The sequence below is a fragment of the Colletes latitarsis genome, chromosome 14, assembly GCF_051014445.1.
Source record: "Colletes latitarsis isolate SP2378_abdomen chromosome 14, iyColLati1, whole genome shotgun sequence".
NCBI lineage: Eukaryota > Metazoa > Arthropoda > Insecta > Hymenoptera > Colletidae > Colletes > Colletes latitarsis.
Window position 1 is genome coordinate 25,274,966 of NC_135147.1, and position 9,649 is coordinate 25,284,614.

Genomic DNA, 9,649 nt, shown 5'->3' on the forward strand with positions numbered 1-9,649 from the left:
CATTTAAATATACGATGCAAAACAGTTCACAGTGTGACGCTTTACGCATTGCGTGTCCTTCCTCCAATCAGTTTCTTTCACGATTACCTGCGGCACGGACGTTCGTCCTTCATTTGCGAATCAGACGACGCGACGAATACGAGCGGGAGCATGCGAACAGCAATCTCGTACTTTTCATATCGCTGCAACGGTTGTCGTCGTTCGTTCCGTTCTACGAAACGGTGTTATTCGTTGCGTTGATTCTCGCCATGTAAGCTCCAGAAGGACCGATCATCGTAATATCTGTTGGTCGTACGTTGTTGCGAGAAATTTTTGGCGATTTACCATCCGTTCGCTAAATTTGTGTGTTAACGTTTGTCGTAGTTTATCAGGTTTGATGTTTTGAGAATGTTTTAGTACGCTTGTCTCGTTCGTGAAATCGTCGATTGTACAATTCTTTTCTTTTTTCTTTTTTTTTTTTCGTTTGCCAGCCAAGTAAATAAGGCTTCTCTATACAGCTGTGATATACGCGTTGTTCGATGCATCGAGTTTTGCGTCTTTTAAACATTTATACGCGTATTCCATCCGCACGTGTCGTCGATTCGTGAACCATTTCTGTGTTTCTTTCTTTCAGAGGCCTAAGAACAATTTTTGCCAGGCGTGCGTGTCGTTGTCGCGTCGAGGGCTCTGCTCGTCGATCGATCTTTGATTTTGAATTCCTTTCGACCGATGTTCGATATCAGAACTGTTAACATTCGGTACGGTTGTTGTTCCGTGTTCATCGCGCGATCAAGGAAAAGAGGAGCCGGAAAGAAATATTTTTACGAGTCTGACACGAACGCGTCGGTTCCGAGGGTCGTGTGTTACCGCGACTTTAACGACCATTTTCTTCGTGTACGTTCATCGATTCGCCGTGGCGGTAGAATCGTAGTCTCAGGGTTTCGAACAAACAAACAAAACAACCAACAAATAAACAAAGGATACAAATTTAGACACATATTAATAGATAAGGCGCGCGATTATATTTGTGGAGCAAAATATTATAATAGTAATAATAGTAATAACGACGATAATGATAATGATGATGCTGGTTATGATTATGATGATGATGTCGACGATGATGATGCTGATAATGATAACAATAATGATAAAGAATATTAATATTAATATTAATGATGATCATGATGATGATAATAAATATAAAAATAATAAGGAATATTACTCGGTGACTTATTACATTGCAAATTGAATGCAATCATTTCTTGCATGTTCTAGAGAAAAGGAAACGGACCTGGATGCGAACCAAAGGTTGAAAACTGTTGTAGGAACCTTTTTTATTCATAATTGTTATAATATTGTTTCGATCCTTAAAAAGATTTTAGTCAGAGCTTTTCTAAAACAGATATTTTCAGAGCCTTTTCGTCCCAGAAGTTTCAAAATACATCAATTTTGCAAACAACTTGTAACGGCTATGATATTTCGTTTCCAGTCGTATAAAGTAACGATACAATTTCTTTCTGCAAACTTATTTCCGTTTTGCGGTCGAAGAACATTGTAAATACGGTTGAAAGTATGAAAATAGTTTGTATCAACGATTTAACAACATCCTGTATTTTTCTTCCATTTCGTGGCCGCGCAGCGTGAGAACGTTTTCCACGCGGACGACAAACGGGTCGAATCTCGGTATTGAAACGTTCCGTATATTATAATAGACACTGTTTATTAGAGTCGACCTTAGTTGGTGACAGAATTTTTTAGTAATCTTTAGTGTAAAAATAAATTTCACAATACAATACAGTAAGACTCGGGGCTGGAGACGTTTGCTCATATTTGCAGCTTTTCTCTGACAAGAATAAGACCAGTCACAACATTAAAACCAGTAAAAACATTTATTGAATATAATCTCAATCGTTCAGTCTCATTTTGATCAGAAAAGTGTTACAGGGTAACTTTCGATTAGAACTCGTCGACCGTGGCAAAAATTCGCAGACATTTGCGCTTAGAAATGTGCCGATTCCGACGAAATGGAATCCAACACTTCAGTCGGCACAGCGATCATGTCGCGAGAGGTGCCTCGACGCGTGCTTCTCTTTTCGTTAGCCTTGCTCCTTTCAGCCTTTTGCAGTAAGTGTTATAGTTATTCCGTACAAGCTGTATCGTCGGCGTACTAACGTAAAAATTGAAAATTGTGCACAGAGTATCAGGATTCCCTCGCGGAAGCAAGCTCCGCGCCTGACGATTGTTCCAAACTCGATATCGACGAGCTCGAGGATTATTTGTCGAATCTCGAGAACGCGACGATCGATACGACGATCCCAGAGTCCGAATGTCCGGCCACGGCGTTGCCCTTTGGCGCTCTGAAGTCAGATTGGGCGAGACTGTTGCTCTTGAAAAGGGCACAACCCCAGAATTCCATCCTACAGGAGAAACTCGATCGTCTTTTTAAAATCTTGGCGATCGCTTATTCCCAAACCGACGGCCATTTCGATATCGCGAAGTCCGTCTGTCGAACTGCGAGCAGGTTTGTGTGAGTAAATCGCAATCAGTTTCTGCTGTGTCGTTGAAGGGTCGTGCAATTTTTCTTTATAATAAGCGCCAGTACGCAATTATTAGAATCGTTTAAACAGAAAGTCAGGCACGTGTATTCTTGCAAACACATTTATCTTTGTACCGTCTGTGTTTTAAGCTACAGCGTTTCTCTTGCGCGATATAGAACAACGCAAAACCTAGTTTTATCTCTTTAACGACACAGTCGGAGCCAGTCGCGTGACACATCTTGTATCTTGAGACAAGTAGGTTTCTTCTTCTTCGCGAGGGTGTTCTTTACACGTCGTGACTTACTTGAATTATGTCGGTAGCACCGTTGTCCCGTCAGCGTACGGGAGCGATAACTCGGAGAAGAAATCGGAGAAACTCGGCGAACCGACGACGGATTCAAGGAAAATGCATGAAATTCCGGAAAGTTCCGTTTCGACCGTCGCCCTTGGTATCGAGGAATCCACCGACGCGACCGAAATCGAACGAGCCGCATTCACGAGTCCCTATGTAACGGGAGAAGAAAGTAAACGCGAGGCGTCTGGTAGAATGCATAACGACGGTTCTTCAACAGTCCCATCTTCACCTGTTGGCAACTCGAGCGAACGAATCGACGCGGAAGAAAAGAGAATCGAGTCGTTTGTAACTGTTCCCACGAACGTAACTGGTGAAACGGATAATTATTTGGAGAATAACAAGAGCAATGGAGGACCTTTGTCAGCGAACTTTGTCACGAGTGATTTTATACAAGATAGGAATATTTATAATAATACCGAATATTTTACTCCCGACATTTCTGGAACGATCCTTCTTGGCGACGTCCACACGACGACGGCCATGTTGGAAAACAATTTACAGGAAACACAAGGTACAGGCGACTCCTTCGAAAACGCTGTCGATTCTTTTGGAAGAGACAAAGGTACCACGGGTAATTTTCTGGAAAAGGAGTCAAGCATAAAAGAAATTACAGAAGGCTTTACGAGGTACATTCACAGTACCGAATATTTTACATCTGGATTTACGACCTCCGTCGATCGTCAGGTATCGACGAAGAGAGAGGATAGGAGGAACACGGTTAACAGCGACGAAGAGACAAAATATGGCGACGATACCGGTCCTAGCTTCTCCGAATTTGCAAAACTGAGCAGCCCAGAGATGCCCAATGATAAAAGTACGACCGAACGGAGTCGCGTTTATACGGACGGAATTTCCGGGAACGATGTCGTTGGCTCGATCAAAAGTTTTCCTCGCGAGCCCCCGAATCGTCGGGAGCACGGTATTTTCAGAGTTTTCCAAAAGACCCCGAACTCCACGGATCATCGTATTAAGATAAGGAAGCCTTCGATTTCGAAGAAACCGCCGGCGGACAACGGATTTTGGAAATACATTGTAATCCTGGAGAGGTCCGGGAGAGGTTCGGGGAAGTCCAAGAAACGCGGAAGTACGAACGCGAACGCTCAGAAAATTTTTAGGTGGTTTTACAACGTCGGCCAGGAAGACGAAAACGAGCGCAGCAGGTAAAAGCATTGGATAACGTACGTTTAAAAGATGGAACGATAAATAAAAAAGTATGGGAACAGATACTAAACCGATAGTAAGTTTTAAAACATTTTTAGAACCTGTACGTGGACAGTTCTCAAGAATAATTCATAAATTTATAGTTTTATATATTCTTATATTTCCGTGGTATAGTAAAGTCTTGAATGAAACTGTAAGCTTAATTATTACAGCGAAAGGCACGGAATTCGCATCGAATGCAACGGAGACAGACTCGAGGATGCAGCGTAATTGTACCAAGGCTTTGAGAAGGGTGCAGCGTTAGAACTCATTTTATCAACCTGCCAAGAAAATTAGGGGAACTGTGTCGAGGTTTCCTTCGTCAGCAATAAGAAAACAATATATTCTGCATGCTTTGGACGCCAACAGCCGATCCGATCGGTCGCAATAAAGTTCTTTGAGTTTTATTTCCATCGAGTTCTTTCCGTCTTGTTACTCGTTTCTTGCGTGGGAGGAGTACAACGCTACCGATGGTCATCCGTCGATTCTTATCAGCGATATCGCGGATCAGTCCATAAATTCATGAGCCCCGGGACATCCCTGACTGATATTTACGACGTCTGCACCTGGGGTAACGTTCGTCGTGCTTTACGAGCCGTCGTAAACGAATCCTTATTATCAGTCCTCATAACGTTTCTTTTTTTTTACCCCCGGAATCGTACCGGAACGCGATTACAATCGGGAATCGTTTAAAATTACATCCGGACGGGGTAAAAGGGAAAAGGGAATGAAATTGGCCGTGGCGAGTTCATAATTGGGTGTACGCGAACTATCGCGATAACGATTCGCCACAGATAGCCCGGACCGATCGGTTTCATTTGCAACGATAGCACATCGCCGCTGCGGTTAATAACGAATCGACGCGGTACAAATAAACACGAGCGTTCAATCAGCGGGAAACGCGTTTTAATAATTACGGTGCGTTATTTTGATGCGTTGGTAAAACATCGATCCGATCCATTCGTCGGTTCGAACGTCGTACGAAAGGACTTCGATTCTAGAATTATTACTGTTAATACGATCGTGAATCGATCACGACTGTGTAACGAATTTATGTACTTTCGTCTTTATTGCAATAAAGAAAAAGTTACAAAAAATCTTTGTAGGTAAACGATACGCGTGACTTCAATTGCATCTGTAAAATTATCGATTACAGGTAATATTTGACACGTTGTTACGATGACCTATGACCTATCATTCGACGGAAGTAGGTTAACATTGAAGGCGGATGGGTCGAGTGCTTCTCTTGTTTGATATTTGCCCCGTACTTTCTCAATTAGAGAACTGTGATTACTGAAATAAAGAAACCAGATTAAAGAACAATACTTTAATTAAGGACAGAACGAAGAAGAATAAATGCATAACAATAAATTCACCGTCGGTTATACGAATTCTTCCGAACGTTATCGAATCTGTTCATCGTTCGCGAGTTCTTTCAAAGTTCGATTCCGGTTTTTTTCAGGGAAGGGTTTCCTCGTTTTTTTCCAACGTTCATCGAGGCTAATAACAGAAATTAATTAAAGGGCTCTTCGTAACTGAAGCCTTCGCCGCGTTGCATACATTCTCCCAGTCTGTACTTTGCATAAACAAAGAATAGAAACTGTCAAAATTATTAAAAAAAACTACTTCTACTCTGACCACTAAACCATGGTTATTTTTGCCTAGAACGATCTATTGTTAAAATATATTTAGTAATGTTATCAAACTTTACAGTTATTTTGTCCATAATTAACTGTCCATCTGTTGTATACGTGAATCCACGAGCCTGCAAGATATTAAAATCGTAAGTGAGACCTGGAATTTACTATCTTGAGATCATTTTCGCAGAGTAAATCGTTGGCCAAAGATTTTTTTTTTGTTTTAGTTGGTGTCCGCGTGGGTGGAAGTGCTAGCTGGTTGCTTTCTATTTTCCATCGCAGTATAACTTAAGCCGCGTCAACGGCTGGTATATGAGCCCTCGTTTGTTTGCCGAGAACGGGTTCAAGACGAACGATTATTCGTCGCTACGTGCCCCGGGGCGTTATCGTGCCATGTTCGCGGTGAAGCGCGTCTTCTTCGCGAAGCCGGCAACAAAGCGAGCCACATTTATTAGAGTCAACAATTTCGCCGGCTGTGGCACGGATTAGCGGTGCATCGCTCCTCGTAAGGAAACAAATTGCCCGCTTCACCGAAACGCGAGTGCAACAGCTTCCCCTTCCTGCTCGTATTCCCTTATTCCCTCGGGTACGTTTCAAAAAACGAGTTGCATTTTGACGCGACGCCTCGTCTTTACCGCCCGCGGTATTGCGTAATTTTTTTTCCCACCGTTATCAGTACGAAACACGAAAAGAAGACGGACGAGAGATTCCACTTTCAGAGTATCTTACTATTAGTGTATGTTTGCGCCAGTATTTTGGAAACTCTGCAGCATTATCAGTCGGAATAACGTTGAAGAAGGTTAAATTTAAATTTCGAAGACACAAAAGATGTAGACAAATCTGATTCGTTTTTCATAGAAACAAAGAAATGATAAATAGCTAAAATTTGCGTGCGCGTCCTCCCCCGGAACGTTAGTGGAGATTACTCAAAATGGCGGGCATCAATTCTATTAAGTCCGTGAGTTATTAACGAGAGAACGAGGCTGGGGACCTTGATGGACCCCGGGCGCGCGGTCGTCAAGGGCTTAAGCGCGAGAGATTCGTTCAGGTAGGAGATCCTGAAGGGCTGGATCGACAAATAAGGGCTATCAATCGCGAGCAAACGTTAAACTCTCGCGAAACAAATTCGCCCTCGTTACTTATCATTTCTTCGCGATTACCCGGGACTCGGATTAGCCGTACATTGTTTCGCGCGAGGAAACAAATTAGCCGTTTCGCCCTGAAACGCGAGTTCGTCGAGACGGTATGAGCTCGTTCTCCACGGTGTTCGTGTCGAGGGCGCGGGAAGAACGTTTCCTCCGGGCTCTGACCGTTCGTCAGGATTACTGTAGCATCTCGAGCAGCTTCAGAAGTGGAGGCGGCGGAGTAGCACCCGGTAGAAAGCTCACGGAAATCATTTAACTGGGGAAAGAGTGGCGGGGGAAAGGCCAGGGAAGAAGAGTGGGTGAAGGAAGTGGGCGAAGAGACGCGCCGGTAATTATTTTACCGGCGAGAAACGAAGGAACGAGGGAATGCAACTCCCCACCCTCGAACAACCCACCTCCACCTAGGTTTCTCGATGCTAATTTTTACTAACTGGTTGCATTACTCTCGTTTCATTCACCTGTGCCGCGGTTGTTCCCTTTCTTTCGAATCCTCCGGCGTCTCTTCCTCCTATTCTTCGCGATTCAGCATCGATCCTTACACGATGGGAAGCAATGCATGAGCTTCAAAGTGGTTTCTTTATTTCCCGACCTCCATTTAAGGTCGTAAGAAGTTAGAGAAGCTAGTGGGTAGTCGAGCGCTTGTGAGAGAGACAAGAGCGTGGCCCTCTGGTGGCGGACGTTTGAGTATAAATCGTCAGACTTTCGGTAGATGATAGACGTGGGAAGAGGACGGCCTGCAGGGATTTATTTCTCGGTTTGTAGAAGCGAACTATTCGCGGTCCATTACGTCACGCGGCAACCCTAATTCTTCGTCCTCGCGACGAACGGGACGAGGGAAATCGGCAACGAGGATTTTCTTTCCGTCGAGGCGAAGAACGAATATAAAATCTGCATTAATTCGATCCTTCGGGCTGAAAGAAGGCGTCGAAGACGACGGAGAAACTGCGCAAAGTGAAATACCACTTCGCCAAACAATTTAAAATCATAGAAAAATGAACGTTTCAACATATTTACAGGGTCTGATTTGCTTGAAACATTTTAGTGCATCGTTGAGTCTCGCAAAAATTTTCAGAGTTCGATTTTCTATTTAGGAAAGAGCCCCCGGTTCCTAGAAAGTGCGTGAGGATGGTTTATCGGTACACTTTTTGCGTGTAATCACCTTTGCCCCGGTGTCTTCGGTGAAAATCCATTCTCGTCACGTCGAGACAAACGGGCACAGTTGACTCTCCATCTAAATCTTCCACCTTCGTTCTCTGCAGCCCCGTCCTTCTTCCATCGGTCGGATAAGAGATGAAATTAAAATTCTCGAGGAGACTGAAACGTCACGTTCCGCGTCGACCGTGTCTCGTCTCGTTCCACGACCCGTGGAAGCCAGCACCGCGTCCGATCGTCCCGAAAGTATCCCGGTAGATAAAGGAAAAGGAGATCGAAGGCCGGTTCGCCTCGCATGATCCCCGTAGATCGGTCGAACGCTCCGAACGTTCAATGGAACTTCGTAAGGAAAGATATCTCCGGGGAACATCGAAGTATTTTAAAATCGAGGAAAGGATAACACTCTAATATTTTTCTCCGAGTACATAAAATTCTCGTAAAACCGGACGCGAAGCATTTACATTGTTCCATCTTGCCCTAGCAGCTGGAAGGGAATTCGGCGTAATATTGATGCAGCTAACTTTGTTCTTCGAAATAAAAAGAATTTGGACGATGCTTCCCTAAACATTTCTCTATTTCTGCGCTTGAAACGTGTGGTAAGCTCAAAACTATATTAGTATTATATTATTCTGATCGATGCAATTTTTTGTTTAGGTGAATCAACAAATGGCGCTCGACAAATTAGATACAAAGATAAGTAGTCGTAACAGAAGACTATTATTTGTATATTTCTAGAGTATGTACATTTAGATTCTGATTACTAATACTAGTTGCTTTACTGTTTCAGGCAGGGTGGTCCTGTGGGAACGAGAACCCTTGGGGAGTGTATCCCAATCTCCTCGGTTGGCTTACCAGTCCCAGAGACCGTGCAAGTGGTTCTGCTGCAAACAGGGGCAGGTAAAATTCTTATTTCATGTCGAACTACGAATAAAATATAAAAATTCAATTGTTAAATCAAAATATTCGACGCTACACCCTTCAATCGGGTGCCCTGTTATTTTAAACTGCATCGATGTACTTAGAATTCTACCTAAATTATTTCGTATCAATATGCACTGTACAGTGTATAGCAATTTCAGTCGTATAGTGGCTGTAACATTGTAAATTTATTCTGGGGTACACCAGAATTCCCATCTATCTTCTATAAAAATTATTGTGCCGTCACCTCCCGGACTCGCCACCAGAGGGCTACGCTTTCGTCTTTCTCGCAAGCGCTCGACTGACCCAGTTCCAATCGCCATCGAAGGGTTAAATTGTGGTGAAATATATACGAAGGATCGCGGTTAATTGGAATCTTCTGCCAAATGTCTCGACTTCCCCCAGCCTCGAAAGCATCGATGGCCGCGTCTCCGTTCGTTTTCGTTCGTCGACGACGCGAGCGACTCAATCTCGGCGTGTCGGGGTCTCGCGCCTCGAAGACACGCTTCTGCCTTCGACGGAACGCGGCCTGGATTCCCTTTGACTCCGTAAAGACGGTCTCGTTGTGTAAGTAATTGTTACTCCATCGCTGGGGTTGATTATAGTAATTTTCCTTGCTCCTCTCGACCCATCCTACTTTTCCCTTCGCCTGCTCGCTCGGCGCTTTGTCTCCGCGAAGCTAACTCCGTCGCGGAAATTAGTTTCGCCCCTCGTATCGCGCATCGT

At 43.9% G+C, this 9,649-nt stretch overlaps 1 protein-coding gene across 2 annotated transcripts; it reads left to right on the forward strand.

Annotated features, from left to right (window-relative positions):
* Positions 1-28: 28 nt before the first annotated feature.
* LOC143349769 (uncharacterized) lies at positions 29-5,121 on the forward strand. Of its 2 annotated transcripts, none has more exons than XR_013080990.1 (4): positions 29-2,103; positions 2,176-2,500; positions 2,838-4,108; positions 4,245-5,121. XR_013080990.1 is itself a non-coding variant. In XM_076781277.1 (4 exons), the coding sequence occupies exons 1-4, from the start codon at positions 2,004-2,006 to the stop codon at positions 4,300-4,302; spliced, it is 1,677 nt and encodes a 558-aa protein (XP_076637392.1). In that variant the 5' UTR covers positions 29-2,003; the 3' UTR covers positions 4,303-5,121. The 2 variants fall into 2 exon arrangements, 1 of the variants encoding a protein (XP_076637392.1); XM_076781277.1 differs by having other exon boundaries at positions 2,838-4,031.
* Positions 5,122-9,649: the final 4,528 nt, after the last annotated feature.

What these genes read in the sequence shown, in the direction of transcription:
- LOC143349769 (XM_076781277.1), top strand. Translation starts at nt 2,004, where the DNA reads ATGGAATCCAACACTTCAGTCGGCACAGCGATCATGTCGCGAGAGGTG. An exon ending in GCTCCTTTCAGCCTTTTGCA is followed by an intron (nt 2,104 to 2,175) that starts GTAAGTGTTATA and finishes AATTGTGCACAG; the next exon opens with AGTATCAGGATTCCCTCGCG. An exon ending in GACGAAAACGAGCGCAGCAG is followed by an intron (nt 4,032 to 4,244) that starts GTAAAAGCATTG and finishes TAATTATTACAG; the next exon opens with CGAAAGGCACGGAATTCGCA.